Source organism: Pan paniscus, chromosome 11 (genome assembly GCF_029289425.2).
Source record: "Pan paniscus chromosome 11, NHGRI_mPanPan1-v2.0_pri, whole genome shotgun sequence".
Classification (NCBI taxonomy): domain Eukaryota; kingdom Metazoa; phylum Chordata; class Mammalia; order Primates; family Hominidae; genus Pan; species Pan paniscus.
This window is the reverse complement of record NC_073260.2, coordinates 90,078,390-90,095,163: the sequence shown is the minus strand read 5'-3', so window position 1 is coordinate 90,095,163 and position 16,774 is coordinate 90,078,390. Positions and strand designations below refer to the sequence as shown.

The following is a 16,774-nucleotide window of genomic DNA, read 5'->3' as shown; positions in this document are numbered from 1 at the left end:
AGGAACTCAGCTGGACAGAGAAGCCTTCTGCTCTCCTATCCTGCCAGGAAAACAGGGCTGCTGCCTTTGCAAAATGGAAGATTCAATTTCTTGTATAGAATCATGGCATGTGACATGGTCAGGACCCACCTGTCTCTCACTTGTTTACTCACTTCCTGTTCTCTTCTTTTCTTCTCATTCCTTCCTCCCTCCTTATTCATTCACTTACTCATTCATACATTCAGTAACTCCTCCCTGTGTGCTCCTCTGGTTGATCTCTGGAGTTCCTACTGGGGAGATAACCACAGCCACAGACTGACCAGGGCAGGGCAGCGTGCTAAGTGCTAAAGTAGAAGTGCGCAAGGAGGGGCACCCACACTGTCCTGCGTGGGGACCAGGGGGTGGAGGGCTGGGCAGGTCTTTCTAGAGGAAGCAACACCTGAGCTGGATTGTGAGGGAGGAGAGAGAGTTAGTGAGATGAAGAAGGGTACAAAGGGGTCACATGTGCAATGACATGGGGTATCAAGCAGAGTAGCCTGTTGGGAAGTGACACGTCATTTGAAGCACCCTGCACTTATCTATTAAGTTAAGATGCTTGGACATTGTACGTCCGTGGTTTCAAGCAAAGTGTTCATGCAGAAGCCCATATTAAAAAGATGAGATTAATATTAAAAAGAGATGAGAAAATATTAAAAAGATGAGAGTGGTGCTCTGTTAGGACCAGGTCCCTGCTTGCTTAAGGGTCCCCTATTTTCACTCCCTCTACCCCCTGAGCATAGTTCGAAAATTGCTGCCCAACCGTCAGAGAGTTTGGGGCAGAGGAGTAACACAGTCATGTTTGTCTCTTGGAAGGATCCTCTGGCTGCAGCATGAGTGATTTTGAAGCCTGAGCTAGGGCAGGGGCAGTGGAGACAGAAATGAGAAGACAGGGTTGAGAGCTGGTGGGGTAGCAAAATCAAGAGAAGGAAATGATTGATCAGATATTAGATAGAAGAACTGATGCTGCCTGGATTTGAGGTGCTTAGTAGGCCATCCATAGGAGTGAGAAATGGCAGAAGAAAAACAGGTTTGGCCAGAAAGTAATACAAGAAACCCAAGGGACACCCAGAGGGAGGCGTCCTCCAGGCATTTGGCTATATGAGCATGGAGGTTGAAGGAGAGCCAGGCTGCTGAATGAGATGTCAGAGACATCAGAGTCTAAGTCCCTCTTAACAGGACTGTGTCAGAGATACTGTGTCAGAGATATATGGGGGAGGCCAGAGAGGTTGTGTTAGATCTCAAATGCCAGGCTGAGGCAGAAGGAGTTTGTTCTGTTGGCAGTGGTGAGCCATGGAAGGTTTTGGAGCCAAGGAGAGGACTGTCTGTTCTAAGAAGATTGGGCTCCTGTCCCACAGCACAGGCTTCTTCTCCAGGGAACCTGCCTGAGTAGCCAGCTCTGTGCAGGCCCTACTGTGAAGCTTCAACCAGCAACACTCTGTGGGGTGTGTGTGTGTGTGCGTGCTGGTGCAATTCTGGGGAAGGAGGCAGGAAGGATGTACGAGCAAGAGACTAGGGTCAAGCAGGTCTGCCCTAAGAAAATAAGGCAGAAGAGAATAAATCAGTGAAGCAGGCTCCAGCTCCTCCCTACCACCTGGTCCCTGGGAATTCATTCATTCTCTTAACCTCACTTACCACCCTCCCTCTTTTGCTTTATTCCTACCGGCTCACCTCCACCCCAGGAGCATGTGTGTGACTTGCGCACATACACACATACACAGTCACTTGCAAATACACACACACCACCCCCCACTGGGCATCAGGCTGCTAAGTGGGGTGTGAAATACAATTTCCATGTGGTGCTGGCGTCTGCTCATTAAACACTTCCCTTTGCAGCTCCCTAGCGCCTCTTACAGCCTGGCCTTTGACACCCCCTGTCCCCTCCCCCCTTTAAAGGGACCACCTTTACACAGAAGGAGAAGCGGTCTCAATATTAGGGCTGGCTCTGACTTATGCCTCACAGGCTCTGTGGCGCTCTCAGTCCAGTGAAAGTGCAAAAGAGCCAGCTGCCTGGACAGACCAAGACAGGACTCAGCCCGCCCTCCTGAAGCTCCGATCCACCAGGCCTCAGGCTGGCTGGGGAGAGGCAACCCATTCTCTACTTCCCTCCAGCCCCCAACAACCCTGGTGACAGCAGCAGTTACAGGCAACAGGCAATGGCACTGGGTTCTTGGCCTCCCTCACTGGTCCTCTGCTAGTGACAGGGGGAGGGGACAGGACGGTGGTCCCAGCATGGGCGGTCTGGAGGGAGCTAGAGAATGGAAAACTCTGGGCACCCAGCCCCACCCCAGCTCTCTGGGACATGGCTTGGCCAGGCCTCCACATCTGGCAACAGAAACTTGAGTCTCAAGCGTGTCATCTTCATAAGACAACAGCTCTGTCTCCAAAACACTTTCCCATATGTTTGCTTCCAGCCCTGAGAAGATGGGTGGGGCAGGATAATTAACCCTGATTTGCAGTTGGAGAAATGCAACTCAAATCTGGGACTGGGAGCAAAGTTCTGGGAGCAGGAGTTAGTAGCAAAGGAAAGGTGGGAAAGAGGAGACACTTCCTAGAGAAAGGCCAAGCCTGGAAGAGGTGGGCAGGAGATGGGGGCCTGCTCCTCTTCACCCCCAACTAGCAAGCAGGGAAAGGCCCCTGCAGAACCTTGGCACCCAGATTCCTAGGATGATGGTAACAATGAGGACATTAGCTAACATGTATCGAATACTTCATATGTGCAATGTTCTGACGTAAGGGCTTCACATATATTATCTCATTTATTTCTCATAACAAACCTGTGCTATTATGACTCCTGTTTTATAAACAGGAAACTGGTTGATGGGCCCTGTTCTTTCCAGGCCATGTTTATTTATGCAAGGTGGTTGAACCCGTAGCCACTGCCTTCTCCCCACAGTGGAGCTCCTGGAACCCAACCCAGGGAGGGATTGGGTACCTCCACTGCCAAGCCAGTAAATTAAGGCAATGCTTTGACTGGCACTATTGCTCCAGGAAGGTCAAGAAAGGAATGAGAAATCCCCAAGAAAGGAATGAGAGACAGAGATGGATGGAAGGAGGGAGAAAGGACCAATCATGGGATTCTGGGAAATGGGCTCCCAGAACTTGCTTCTGAGCCTCAGATGGGTGCTTGGGGGAGCCCTGCTCTGCCCACAGCCCTAACTCAACACTTTAGCAGGGTCCCAGAGCTCACATTTTGGGATGTTTCAGGTCAAGTGGCAGAAGGATGACATGGACCAAAACCTTAACTTCTTCTCTGTGTCATCTGACGGCAGGATTGTGTCTTGGACTCTCGTGAAGGTGCCTATTTCCCAGAGAGGGTCACACTGGGGTGACTGGGGAGGCAGGGAGCTAAATGGCAAAGGGCACCCCCCAGCCTTGCTCATCTAGCCCAACCCACGTGCCCTCCCCCCCACATCCCTCTGTCTGCGGCTACAGAGAAAGCTGGTTCACGTAGATGTCATCAAGCTGAAGGTGGAAGGCAGCACCACGGAAGTTCCTGAGGGGTTGCAGCTGCACCCAGTGGGTAGGAGCCCCAGCCCTCTCACCTCCAGGCCTGGCCAGGTCATTCAGGCCCAGTGAGGGTCAGTGACAGTGGTCCTTCCCCTGACTGAGTGCTCCCTCCCCAACCTGTGCCAGAGCCTGACAGGAGATTATAGGAAGGCTTGGCCCTGTCTGCTGAACGCTTGGCTGTTTGTAGACCCTCCCTGTTTATGCAGTTCTCATCCCTGTGTTTGCAGACCCTGTTCCTGTTTATGCAGATCAGGTGCTGTTATGCAGATCCAGCCCTGTTTATGCAGATCAGGCCCCTGTTTACCCAGATCCTGTCCCTGTTTACTCAATTCCTACCCTGTTTATGCAGACTATATCCCTGCTGGCACAGACCATGTCCCTGTTTGCAGACCCTGTCCCTGTTTACCCTGACCCTGACCCTGTTTAACTCAATCCCTGCCTTGTTTACCCAGGCCCCCATTCCTGTCTGCAGAACCCCTGGCCGTTTGCAGAATCCTAACTGCCTGGGACAAGCAGGCCAGAGGGCTGGTTTCTGTTTGCCTGGCCTGGTCCCAGCCCTTACAGGGGCCCTAGTTCAGTCTGTCCTGCGCTGAGTCCTGCGCTGAGAGTGCCTGGGCTGAGCTCCTCTGCTGAGTAGGGGAGGCACTGGGAGCCTCCCTCTTGGAACTGGGCTAAGCCTGCCTCTCCCTCTTTTCCCAAGGTTGTGGCACTGCCTTTGACTTCCACAAAGAGATTGACTACATGTTCCTAGTGGGCACAGAGGAGGGAAAAATCTACAAGGTGAGGCTGCCCTGTGCCAGCTCCTTAGAGGGCCGCTTAGACCTGAGCACCTGGGGAGCTTAGAGTTCTCAACAGATCCTATTTTGATGGATTTTAGTTCCCATCAGTTCTAGAAGGCCTCTTGAGGGAAGAGAATGTATTTCTTGACCTGCTTGGGTGATAGGAATAAGGGCTAAATGCAGGAAAGGGGATGGAGAATCTAGAGGGTGACTTTAGCCCAGCTCAGCATCTTTTCCTCCGGGCCCTCCCTCCCTTCCTGGGAGTTGAGGTAGAAGGGGGAATTCGGAGGAGTTAGAATATTTTGGGAAAACTTCCTGGAGGAGATTTGTACTTGAGCTGAGCTTGGAAGGCCAGAATTATCTCTGAATACTGGGTACATCCCAGCCAGCAGGATGGAACCTCACGGTCAGTTTCTACAAGGTCTCAGTGGTAGTAGGTGAACGTCCTTCTGAACTTCCATCCATCCAGAAATAGCTCTGCTGCAAGCTTTTCTTAGGCTCAGAGACTCAGAATGTTAATTACAGGCAGCCTCTTGGGAGCCCCTGAGGCCCAGCCAGAGCTGGTCTGAATGCAAAAGAAGTCCCCACCCCCTCTTCACCCCTCCCACTGGCAGCCCAGGAGAGGCAGGAGTAACAAGAGATTACTCAGTCACACTGTCTTCTGGAGGGAGGGAGAAAGGGGCATGCTGGTCAGGGCAAAAAACTGAATAGGAAAGCTGGAGATCCAAGTCAGCTTCTGGCTCTGCACCTGCTCTTGCCTGGACAAGGTGGGATGTTATCAGTGTTGCAAGGATGATGTCTGGGCTGCAGGTGGAACCAGGGCTCTGTTTGTCCACAGGTCCTGGCCTGGAAGATGGCCAGACCACACCTCACTCAGGGCCTGAGACCTGCTCTGCCCTCTCTTAAGGAGAGAAGGCTTTTTCTGCCTGGCCTGGAATCCTCTGGGGTCAGGGCACTACAGCCCTTTCCTTCATCCTGCAGGAAGGCTCCCCTGCCCATCCTGAACCCCCAGATCCTCAAGCCCTTCCTTTCCCCCAGGGTGTGCTGAGGGTGGGAAGGGCAGCCAGGAGCTTGGCCCCAGTTCAGCTGGGATGCGATGTGGGTTAAGGACAGGAGTCTAAGGCTCTGATCCTCCAGACCCCCAGGGAAGTGGTGGCTGCTGACCTTTCTCTCACTTCTGACGCCCGTTCCCTCCCCGACCAGTGCTCTAAATCCTACTCCAGCCAATTCCTCGACACCTATGACGCCCACAACACGTCAGTGGACACTGTGTCCTGGAACCCATACCACACCAAGGTCTTCATGTCCTGCAGCTCCGACTGGACAGTGAAGATCTGGGACCACACCATCAAGTGAGGGGCCTGTTCCTGGCTCTGCCTGGGGCCCTCCCCTGGGCTATGGCACTGTGAGCCCTCTGTGCCATGGGCTTTCCACCCTCCACCTCTGCAGGACCCCGATGTTCATCTATGACCTGAACTCAGCCGTGGGTGATGTGGCCTGGGCGCCATACTCTTCTACTGTGTTCGCAGCAGTCACCACAGATGGGAAGGTGAGTGCCAGCGTCCTGACCTCACTGAGTCCCTACTGGAGATCAGGTGGGTGATATGGCCTGGGCGCCATACTCTTCTACTGTGTTCGCAGCAGTCACCACAGATGGGAAGGTGAGTGCCAGCGTCCTGACCTCACTGAGTCCCTACTGGAGATCAGGTGTGTTATCTCAGGGGCTTCCTGATGGAGAACCCATCCCATGCCTAGGTCAGGAAGGAGAAGGCGGGACATAAGGACTGTGTATTTTCCAGGGGCAAGCCATCCAGGGTCCAGCCAAAAGAGGAATCATTCATCCCATGAGGCTTCAGGGAGGAAACGGAGCTGTTCACCTTGGAGGAGAAAGCACTCTGGGGGATGAGATGCCATGGAGCAGTTATTTCCTCTGCTGTATGGTGGGAAGCTAGAGGGTGGCAGGGCCTGGCTCCATCTAAGGAAAAATGTATGAGCCAGTGTTGATCAGTGACTGAATAGTGTCTATAATGTAGTGAAGTCTCCATCCCCGGGAATGTGCAAGCTGATTCTGAGGGAACTTCAGTGGGGTGGAATGGGAGGGGGCTATTCAACACTGAGAATTGGTGAGAGCTCAGAAACAAACATCTTCTGAGCATATTCTTGAATGCAAACCCATTTTCCCTATGGACTTTGATATAAACTGAGAAGCACTGGCTGCCCCAAGGAAAGAATGCAGCGATGAAGGCACCATCCTAAAGTCCGTCAGTCATCTCTTCCTGGAACAGATAACTACTAAGGGCCAACGATGGTGCCCAGCTCTAGGCTGGACCCTGGTGGCTTAGATACCTGCTCTTGTGGAGCTTATGTTCTAGTGAAGGGAAAGATACAAAAAGCAACAACAAAATTCCCAGTGTTAAGTTCTAGGCAGAGAATTATTAATAAAAGACTGTGATATGTAAACATAAATGTTCATGGCAGCATTACTCATAACAGTCAGAGTGGCAACAACCCAGTGTCCATCAACTGCTGAGTGGATAAACAAAATATAGTTTCTCCTTGGGGATTATGTCAGCAAGGACAAGGAATGATGTGCTGATACATGCTACAACATGGAGGAACCTTGACAACATGCTTAGCGTAAAAAGCCAGTCACAAAAGACCACATACTGTATAATTCCACTTATATAATACATCCAAAACAGGCAAATTTGTAGAGATGGAAAGTCAATTTGTGTGGCCTAGGGTGGTGAAAATGTTCTAAAATCAGTTGTAGAGAAGGTTGCATAACTGTGAATATACTAACACCAAGAATTTGATACTTTAAATGAGTGAATTTTATAGTATATGAATTATATCTCAATAAAGTTGTTACATTAAAAGAAGAAAGATAGGTTCACAAAGGCCAGGCAACGAAAAAGAAAAAAAGAAAAAGAAAAAATAAAAGGACTGGGTGGTCTGTTGGATACAGTGGTCAGGAAAGGCTTCTTTGAAGAGGTGACACGCACGCTGAGAGTTGACTGGCAAGAAGGAGGCAGCCATGTGGAGATAGGGCAGGGGAGCAGCCCATGGTGAGGGAGCAGCTGGGGCAGATGCCCTGAGGTGGGAACCAGCTTGGGGTTTAAGGAACAGGAAGGCAAGTGTGGTTGGGGTAGAGTAAGCAAGGGGCGAGAACATGAGGTGAGAGTGGGGAGGTGGGCTAGAGTGTGGGATCTGGATTTTATTTATAGTGCCAAGGGAGACTGTGGGAGGATTTTAAGTGCTTTAAAGGTAAGCCTACTGCCATATGGAGGATGGATTGTAACAAGGCAAGAGTGGAAGCGGGGAGACCAGTTAAGAGGCTGCCACAGTTGTCCAGGTGAGAGTTGGCAGTGGTTTGGTCTGAGGGTGTGGTGAAGGTAGCATCCAACATGGAATGAGCACTGGTATGTCAAGCACTGTCCCTGCACTTTACATATATTAACTGGTGTAAGCCCTGGCTCTGCCACTTACTAGCAAGTTAGCCTCTAAGAGCCTCTAACTCCTCCGTTATAAAATAATGACAGAACCACCTTACAGAGTGGTTGTGAAGAGCATAATGAGGTGATGCAACCGTATGATGTGCTTGCCCAGAGTCTAGTACATAGTGAGTGCTCAACAAATGGTAGCTGCTATTTTCTTTCCTTTTCTTTTTTTTGAGACAAGATCTCACTCTTGCCCAGGCTGGAGTACAGTGGCTCCATCTTGGCTCACTGTAACCTCCGCCTCCCAGGTTCAAGTGATTCTCCCATCTCATCCTCCCTAGTAGCTGGGACTACAGGCATGCACCACCACGCCCATCTAATTTTTTGTATTTTTGGTAGAGACAGGGTTTCACCATGTTGGCCAGCCTGGTCTCAAACTCCTGACCTCAAGTGATTCACCCACCTTGGCCTCCCAAAGTGCTGGGATTACAGGCGTCAGTGAGCCACCATGCCCAGCCTATAGCTGCTATTATTAATTCTCCAGAGATTTAAAATTTCTCCTAAACTTTTTTATTCTCACTCTTTCAACCATAGGAAAAACACAGAGACACAAAATTCCCCCTCCCTCCACCTCCAGCTCCAGTGTGCTAGCCATTAGCCTTCTACAGTCTTTCCCCAGAAAGTCCAGGGACTCATTCCTCTGAGGTGGAAGACAGGCCTCATTACCCCGAGTGTGCTGACACCGACCTCTCCACAGGCCCACATATTTGACTTAGCCATCAACAAGTATGAGGCCATCTGCAACCAGCCTGTGGCGGCCAAAAAGAACAGGCTCACCCACGTGCAGTTCAATCTCATCCACCCCATCATCATTGTGGGCGATGACCGTGGGCACATCATCAGCCTCAAGCTCTCACCCAATTTGCGCAAGATGCCAAAGGTACAGGCTCTGGGACTTTGAGCTGCTGCAAGACGTAAAGTCTCCAGGAGGGTGGGGATGACAGAAGGGAGAAGCCAGGGTGACCACCCAGTTTCTGACGTGGGAGACCCAGGGTAAGGATGGTGTCATTGCCTGAATGAGGCTCACAGTAGAAGCAGGTTTGTGAGAAAATAGCAGTTTGACATGCTGCATTTGAGTTACCTGTGGGGCCCCAGGTGACTCTCCCAGGTGGAGACATCCAATGAGCTGGTGGATCTGAAGCCTGCAGAGGCAAATGTGGAGGTATCATTGATTTCTTCCCAGTGGAAATGCTGTGGGTAGGACAGGTCACCCAGGCAGGGGGCCTGGGGCTGAGCCACTGCCTCATTGACTGGGCTTTCACAGGGCTTCAGCCCCAGTGCTCCCTGAGCTGGGAGCTGTGGGTCTACACAGAGAGGAAGGAAATGAGCCGCAAGGAGAGTAACTAGGTCAGCAGCTATGCAGCCCTCCTTCTGAGCTCTGGTTCCTGTTTCTAGGGTCTCCAATGATCAGGAGACCCTCCCCAGAGGCCAAGGGCCCCAAATACAGGTCTGGAGCCCAGAGCGATGACCTTAAAATCTAGATCTGAGTCCAGATCCAGACTTATGAACCCGGGCTTTGCAGCCCAGGCCTTGGAATCCTGAGCCCAAGAACCCAGAGCCCAGTCCTGCCCATTTGTGTGCTAAGAGTAGAGATGGCTCTTTGCTTTCTGCCAGGTTCTGGGCCAGGATCAGGACTGGGCCAGCTTGCCCTGATGACCATCCCTCCTGGCAATTTGAGGCATTTACTGCAGTTTGAGGCAGTGGCAGGGGCCTGTGTCTTTCGACTACTGTCTTCCCTGCACTGTGCTCCTACCAAGGAAGGGACTGCTGCACCATCCCTCTGGTGCTGGCTTGGCCTGTTCCCCACCATGGCCAGGGAGGCAAGGGCTGGGAGTGTGGCTGGCCCTGTAATTGTAGCCAGCTGGGGGAGGGGGTGGACTTGGCTATAAATACTCAAAAGGCTGCTAAGCGCCTGCAGCTGTGGCCCAGAGGCTGTGGTGGGCTTGAGGGGAGGGAGGGAGTCGGGCGTGGTCTGAATCTCTTTGCTGAGCCCAGCTAGTTGGCCTCAAGGAGGAGGAAGGAGGAAGCATAATTTGTGGAATAGATAAAATGTGTTCTTAATTTTCTGAGGAGAGAGACCCAGGTTGAAGCTGGCAGAGTTGGACAACCCTCCAGGAGGGATGATGGTCATTCTTTGGGGGAGGAGTACAGCCATGACACCATGAGGGCGGTAGACATGGGTGGGAGCCTGCCCTGCCCACTCTGATCCAGGGAGGTAAGCATCTCCCATAGTTTCAGTTCCCCTCAGAGAAGGGTCAGACATGGGTGGGAGCCTGCCCTGCCCACTCTGATCCAGGGAGGTAAGCATCTCCCATAGTTTCAGTTCCCCTCAGAGAAGGGTCAGTCATGGCTGGGAGAGCTGGGCTGTGTGTATCTGGGGACCTATGTCTCTGAGGACCTGAGAAGGGACAGGTGGGGGCTGGTGGGTACTTGAGTGGATTAGAGGTTCCCGTGAAATTGCCATCTGACCCTATCAGCCAAGTGATTCATGCAAAACAAAATCCTCTGGGCATCCCTACTGCCCTTCCTCTGTGAGCTGCAGACTCCTTGCCCTTTCCAAATGGCTTCCCCACAGAGGTTTGGACCTCCCTGCCCAGGGAGCTCCCATGATGGGTGTCAAGAGCCCAGAGAGTCCAAGGCCAAAGACTGTCTTTCCCTAACTACAGGATAGATGGGAAACTGAAGCTCAGAAAGGCAAAGGCCTTGCCCAAAGTCATATAGGAAGTTAATGACAGAGCTGGAACTAAAACCAGGTCCCCTAACTCCCAGGGGATGGGGTGAAGCCAAGAAGAGAACCCAAGCTTAATTTAGGAAGGAGAGAGGGAAGAGAGAGAAAAAGAGCTTTTTTGTCCTCTGCCTGAAGAGGGTAGAGGTGAGCTAGGTAGTGGCAAAAAGGCACTGGGCTGCAAGGGGATAGGGGAGAAAATTTGGGAGCGGGTATGGGGTCACACCAGGGGGAAATCTGAGCTCCACATGGTGACAGCAGCCAAAAAGGAGCCAGGGAAGGGCCTACTGGCCCTGCACTCACCCCTCCGCATCCCCTTTACAGCCCTGGCCAGACCAAGGTAAGGCTGGGGTAGGTGTCAGTGAGCAGTGGGCACAGGTGGCTGAGAGGATGGGGGCCCAGGAGCACAGCGAAGGCAGGAAATGGGGAAATGGCAACTGCCCAGCCTGCCCCAGCACAGCCCTCACCCCCCTGCCTGGACAGCAGGGAGGGTGGGACTGGTGCTGGTCTGCCAAGGAGTTCTCGGGACCTGTGGGTGACACACACTCCAGTGTCCAACTTATAATGGAAGGATTAGAGTGCTTTGCAGGTAGGGTGATGGGTCATAAACTCAGGATCTGGTCTTCTAAAGGACAACCTCAGCCAACGACACCTGGAGTCACATGGACTATTCCCTCTGCCCTTATGGGTCTCTTGACAATCTTCCCAACCCTGGGTATGTCTGACACAGCAGGTCTCGCCCCAAATAGCACCCACTGCCAACCTGACCTGAAGGCATCAGGTGAGAGGACTAGGTGAGGTCCGGGCCCCTGAGGCTCTGTCCACAGCCCCTCCCTCCCCAAACACATACCCATTAGCTCCTTGATAGGTCTCGGCCAGGGACCTTCCCATGGTAAGGATGGTGCCAGCAGTCAACCCCCCGCCTTCGCAGAGCTGGATTTCCCTGGCCTGGAAGGTTGTTCCCCTGAGGGTCAGGGAATGGATGCCTTTTCCCACTCCCACAAGCATCAAGACCCCATGTCCATCTGAGTCAGTTCAAGCCAGAGCTGGACTCCTTTTTGCAAGCTGTCAGCTGAGCCCCTGTGTCACCTAACCTGAGTTGGGGAATGATCGTGTCAGGGAGAGGGGAGGCAGGGATCCAGAATTTACTGGGCAGGGGAGGGGTAGGGCACAGCTGGACAGGCTGGGCAGAGGAGGTGGTGCTGGGACCCGGAGGGGGGGGCCCACCATTCCTCCCTCATGTATACTTTCCCTCTCCCCAGGAAAAGAAGGGGCAGGAGGTGCAGAAGGGTCCAGCTGTGGAGATTGCGAAACTGGACAAACTGCTGAACCTGGTGAGGGAAGTGAAAATCAAGACCTGAGGGGCTGGCCTCAGTCTCTGTCCCATCGCTTGAATACAGTACTCCTAGGGCTTGACCCTGGTACCCAGCCCAGCCTTAGCACCCAGCATGTGACCCCACTCCTGATCAGGTCCCAGCATCTTCCCTTCTTGTTCTGTTCCTTAAGGTCCCAGCACCTTACCCGAGGACTTGGTCTTCAACCACCATTACCCCTCTAACTTTGCACAAATAAACCTGTGTAGAAACCCACCCCACACCTTTAATTGTGCTACCACAGGGCCCTCAGGAAGAGAAGAAAATCTCAGGGTAGAGCCATAGTTCCATTTATTATCCAGCAAACACTGGGAGGACCAGGGGAGGGGCCCAGCCTGGACACCCTCCTATTATTGCCATGGGTTCCAGTTTGCTTCCCCAACCTAGAGGGCCTAGAGGTGCTCAGCCTAGGGAAAGAGTGGACCCGGCCCCTGACCCTTGGCCCTTGGGATGGAGCATAGTCCAGATGGCCCTGGCTCTAGCACCAACTCATAAGCCCCCACCCCAGGCCCATCTCCTTAGGGCCACTGAGCTCCTATTGGAGCCAAGCTGGCTAGACTCTGGGCCGCTAGGTCCAGCTCCAAGCAGGCGGACTCTTGAGTTCTGGACCCCAGGCTGGCTGAACTCTGGGATCCTAATTCCAGGCTCTAGGTGAGGTGGACTTAGGTCCTGGGCTCCAGGCTAGGCCAGGGGCCTTCAGGGCTGCAGCAGGTAGCTGCCTTCATGGCTGGGCTTCTGGGGTGGTGGGGCCTTCTCAGGACAGGGGCCAGGGCTGGAGTTGGGACTGGATTCAGAGAGAGAGTCAACGTCGGCAGAGCGAGAATGGCAGGCCCAGCAGAGGATGACCCAGAGCAGCAGCAGCAAGAAGCCCACGAGACCATTGCAGACGATGGCGATGAGGGCCCCCTGGGAGATGGCTGCCCCCATGACAGGCAGCACCCTCAGACCAGCACAGACAGTGGAGCTGCCTCAATGGTGAGGCCCATGCCTAGGCAGGACTCTGGTATGGCCGGCCTTCAGAGGAGGCTGTGCTGTCTGCACGCTCAGTGATTCCTGGGCAGTGGAGATGTCTACCTGCAGTCCCGAGCCTGTTGGGGGTACACAGTAAAGGAGAGGGTGGTGAGGAGGAAGGGTGGGGTGAGGCCTAGGAGGAGACAGGTAGGGAAGAGAGCCTCCCTCCCACATTTCTGGCCTCCCTGGTGAAAGACCTTGGGTCCCAACAGGCTCGAATACCCCACAGAGCCATCACCCCCATCCACAGGCCTGGTTCTGGGCACCTGAATGAGTGTGTAGCCACCGTGGGGAAGCTGAAGTAGGCAGCCGTCATCTCATTCTCCTTAGACCTGGTGGGCATGCCCTGGTCCTGCCCACCAAGCTTGCAGCCCTCAAAAGCCTCTGTTGGTGGGTGGGATCCAGGCAGCCCCCGACCCAAAAGGATGGGGGTTGTAAGCAGCTCTGGTGTGGCCTGGGCGCCTCCTCTCTCCCAGGACTCCAGCCAGCCCGACCAGGAGACCTCCAGAGGCGCCAGCTTGCACAGAGGGAACTTTGTGGAGGCCCTGGCAGGCATGTGCAGGCTCTGTGCGTCCAGGGCTGTGTGCCTCTATGTGGGGCTGCCTCTCTGGGTCAGGTGTGTGTGTGTCTGGTGTCTCACTGTCCCTCCGTTGGATGTGTGCCTGTGCCTCTGCACACCCACCTCTGTGTGTGTGGCTGCCTCTCCGTGTGTCCCCATCTCTGAGTATGTCTCCTCTATGTCTCATTTCTCTACCAGTGTGTCTCTGTGTATCTCTGCATCAGTCTCTGTGTCTCTCTCTCTCTCTTCCAGGCTGTATCCCCCTCTGTTCCCATGGACGTGTCCCTATCCCCTTCTCCGTGGGGTCTTTTCGGTGGTTCCTGTGTCTCTGTCTTTGTGTTCGTCTCTCTCCGCGGCAGTGTGTCTCTGTCTCTTTATCTCCATCTTCGGGTCGCGTGTTCTTGGCCCCCGTGCCCGTGGCGGGAGGCCCTTCTTACCTGAGTTGAGCCTGGTGCGCGCCCGCGGGAGGGTCCGGGGCAGCGGGATGCTCGGCGCCGACTAAGGCTCGGGAGCCTGCGGGCGGGGGGCGGCGGGAGGTGGGAGACCAGCAGAGGCGACGTCCGCTCCCCCAGGCCTCCCCCTCGGCCGCGCAGCCTCCACCGGCCGCTCCCGCCGCGGCGCGACCGGGGCGGCCTCTGCCGCGGGCGGTCTGCGGTGAGCGGGCACCTCCTCCCCTTGGGGCCGCACCTCCTCCGCGGCCGCGGCGCTCGCTCGCTCGGCAGCGCTCGGGCGGCGGCGGCGGGAGCTGCGCGGTGTTCGGCTGGGCTCGGCTGCGTTCGGTTGGGCTCGGCTGGGCTCGGCTACGTTCGGCTGGGCTCGGCCGGGCTCGGCGGCCAGCAAAAACAGCGAAGAGCCCCGCTTCCTGGGAGGCCGGCGGCCTGCGGCCCGGGGGCGGAGCCATCCCAGCGCCGCTGCCGCCACTCAATTGGCTGGCCGAGCTCCGGTTCCCGCACCATTGGTGGTGCGCTGGGGTGGGGACCAGCCCGCCTCTCGTGCCGGCGCGGGACGGGAGGAGGGCCGAAGGAGTAGCTGGCCCTGGATCCTTCCCGGGAGAGGGTTTGGGGTGGGGGCGAGGCCTAACCTCTGGTAGGGATTTCTTGCACCTTCTACACCTGGAAGGGTTGTACACCCCACATCCGAGAAAGGCCAAGGCCTCTGCATTTCCACATCTGAGGAAACCACGCCCTGTATCTGGGAGAGGTCTCTAAGTAAGTCATCCGGAGGAAGGCCCCGCGTCCCCACACCTGGCAGGAGACTGAATCTCCTCACCTAGGGAACCGCCTATAGTGCAGTCCCGCACTTCCCTCTGCCCACCTGGGTGTGGACTCTGCATTCCCACTTTAGAGGGCCCCAGGTTCCCTGGCCCTAAGAGGTGTGAAAATCTCTGGCAACACAGGTTCTTTGGACACATTTACTGAGTTCCTACCCAGTGTTGGTCGCAGGCTTGCTGCCAGGCTGTTGGGGAGTCTGGGACAGAAATGGAGTGTCCTGAGCGATGGTTCCGCCCTGGCTGGAATAGGTGCAGGCGTGGTGGAAATCCTGTCTTGCCATCCTAAAAGCTCCCCTAAGAAGAAGATAGCTTGGACAGAAGCAGTGAGGTAGACCTTGTCCTTCCCGACCTTCACAGGCCAGTGATTGTCACCTATTCTGATCCGGCCGTCTTCTCATCCCGCTCTACATGCTCTCTTTGGAGGATCACATCCCTGAAGCTATATCATGAAGACTCCCAGTGCTCCCAAGTCTAGCCTTAACTTCTCTCTGGAATCCTAGACTCATATAACTAAGTGCCTACTGTAATCGGGGCGGTATTGATTCCTGGTTCACTTACTAACTTTGTGATCTTGAGCAAGTTACTAAATCTCTCTTAGCCTCAGCTTCCTCATCTGTAAAATGGTTGTAATGCTACCTCTCAGGGTTGTTATTCACTAATTTATAGCAGATCGATCACATCTCAGCAAATGCCAGCTGACACAACCCCCAGGACCATGTGACTAAGAGGCCCCTTCCCCCAATCCAATGCCATGAAATTCACATAAGACCCCTGTAAATCCAGATGCTATCTTGAAAAGAAGAAAGGGAAGACTGAGTCATCCAAAGCTACCAAAGTACTTAGAGACTGTCTAAAATAAATTATTGGATCCTATAGAGTTTACCAGAGTGGATTACTTTTAGCTCCCCCCCACTGCCCATTACCCAGCAGGGTGAGGGCATTGTGAGAAAGATCAGACTAGTTATACGAAACAGAGGAGACTTAAATCATCGCACATCTGAGTGTAATGTGAGCGAATTTTGTGACCCAGCTGCAGGAGTTCAGATTTTATCCTGAAAACAGTGGGGAGCCACTGAAGAATTTTTGAGCAGAAGAGTAATGCGATCATATCCAGAAATTAGTAGGATGATTTGGGCTATGGTGTGGAATGGGGGCTTGAAAGCACTTGAGAGTGAAGGCAAGGATTAATAATAAGGGACTGAAATGATGGAAGGAAAAAGTTGTGGAGAGAAAAGGAGAGCATTGAGGATATTTGGGAGCTGCTGCTGGTGGGACTTAGAGAACTAGAGGATAGGGGAGGTAAGCAGGAAGGAAAAGTCTGGGATGACTCCCGGGTTAGTGACGAGGGATGCTGTGATGCCATTTACTGAATACACAGGTTCAGGAGAGAGGTCCAGGCTAAAGATAATATTTTGTGAGTTGTCAGCAAAAGAATGGTAGTTAAATGAGAAAAATAGATGAGCTCACCCAGGGAGAGAGAGAACTAGTTTAAGCAAAAAGATAAATTTATAATCAGATACGGAAACCTAAGGGCAAGGATGACTCAGGAACAACTGAAACTAAGAGATCAAAAGCCACCCAGAAGAGTTCTCTCTCCACCTCTCAACTCTGTTACTTTCTGCCTGCCTTCATTTCCCTCCCCTGTCCCAAGTCCCTGTCCTCCCCATCCCCAGACTGACTTCCAATATGCTTCTAGACCACATGGTAAAAAACGGGACTTCAGACAATTCTAAAGTTTTAAAGCTTGTTGTGTAGGCATCCAAAGAGACTGGCTGCTGCTGCTGCCAGCTCCTCCTCACCCTCCTCGTCCTCCTCCTTTCTTTTTTTTTTTTTTTTTTTGGTTTGCAAAATTTTCAGGAAATATTTTGATTCAACTTAGATGCTTACCTTTGGACTAATCAATGGTGGTCAAGGGATGAAGATCAAATTGATTAACATGATAACGCTATGGGCAGTGGGGAGGTGGAGGTGCTGGTTTCCAGGGGAAGCAGCATCATAAAGAAGCAAAATGGCAGGTGTCCATACAGTCCAC

General features: G+C 53.4%; 2 protein-coding genes across 9 annotated transcripts in view; one reads left to right on the top strand and one right to left on the bottom strand.

The window, feature by feature from the left end:
* Window positions 1-12,118, top strand: part of DNAI1 (dynein axonemal intermediate chain 1) — a 62,750-nt gene extending 50,632 nt beyond the window's left edge. For 3 of the 8 annotated variants that reach the window (XM_034967333.4, XM_055117284.1, XM_055117283.1), the window contains 7 exons: window positions 3,223-3,312; window positions 3,451-3,538; window positions 4,226-4,305; window positions 5,508-5,656; window positions 5,754-5,853; window positions 8,502-8,684; window positions 11,792-12,112. In XM_034967333.4, coding sequence (XP_034823224.2) covers window positions 3,223-3,312; window positions 3,451-3,538; window positions 4,226-4,305; window positions 5,508-5,656; window positions 5,754-5,853; window positions 8,502-8,684; window positions 11,792-11,890 — 789 coding nt within the window. In that variant the 3' untranslated portion in view covers window positions 11,891-12,112. Of the gene's footprint in view, window positions 1-3,222; window positions 3,313-3,450; window positions 3,539-4,225; window positions 4,306-5,507; window positions 5,657-5,753; window positions 5,854-6,103; window positions 8,033-8,501; window positions 8,685-11,791 lie in introns of those variants that run through there. The other 5 variants (XM_055117288.2, XM_055117286.2, XM_055117285.2 and 2 more) reach the window with 3 other exon arrangements.
* Window positions 12,119-12,176: 58 nt separating this feature from the next.
* ENHO (energy homeostasis associated) lies at window positions 12,177-14,170 on the bottom strand. Its single transcript, XM_034967348.3, has 2 exons — window positions 13,910-14,170; window positions 12,177-12,990 (listed from the first exon to the last, which is right to left on the bottom strand). The coding sequence occupies exon 2, from the start codon at window positions 12,827-12,829 to the stop codon at window positions 12,599-12,601; it is 231 nt and encodes a 76-aa protein (XP_034823239.1). The 5' UTR covers window positions 12,830-12,990; window positions 13,910-14,170; the 3' UTR covers window positions 12,177-12,598.
* Window positions 14,171-16,774: the final 2,604 nt, after the last annotated feature.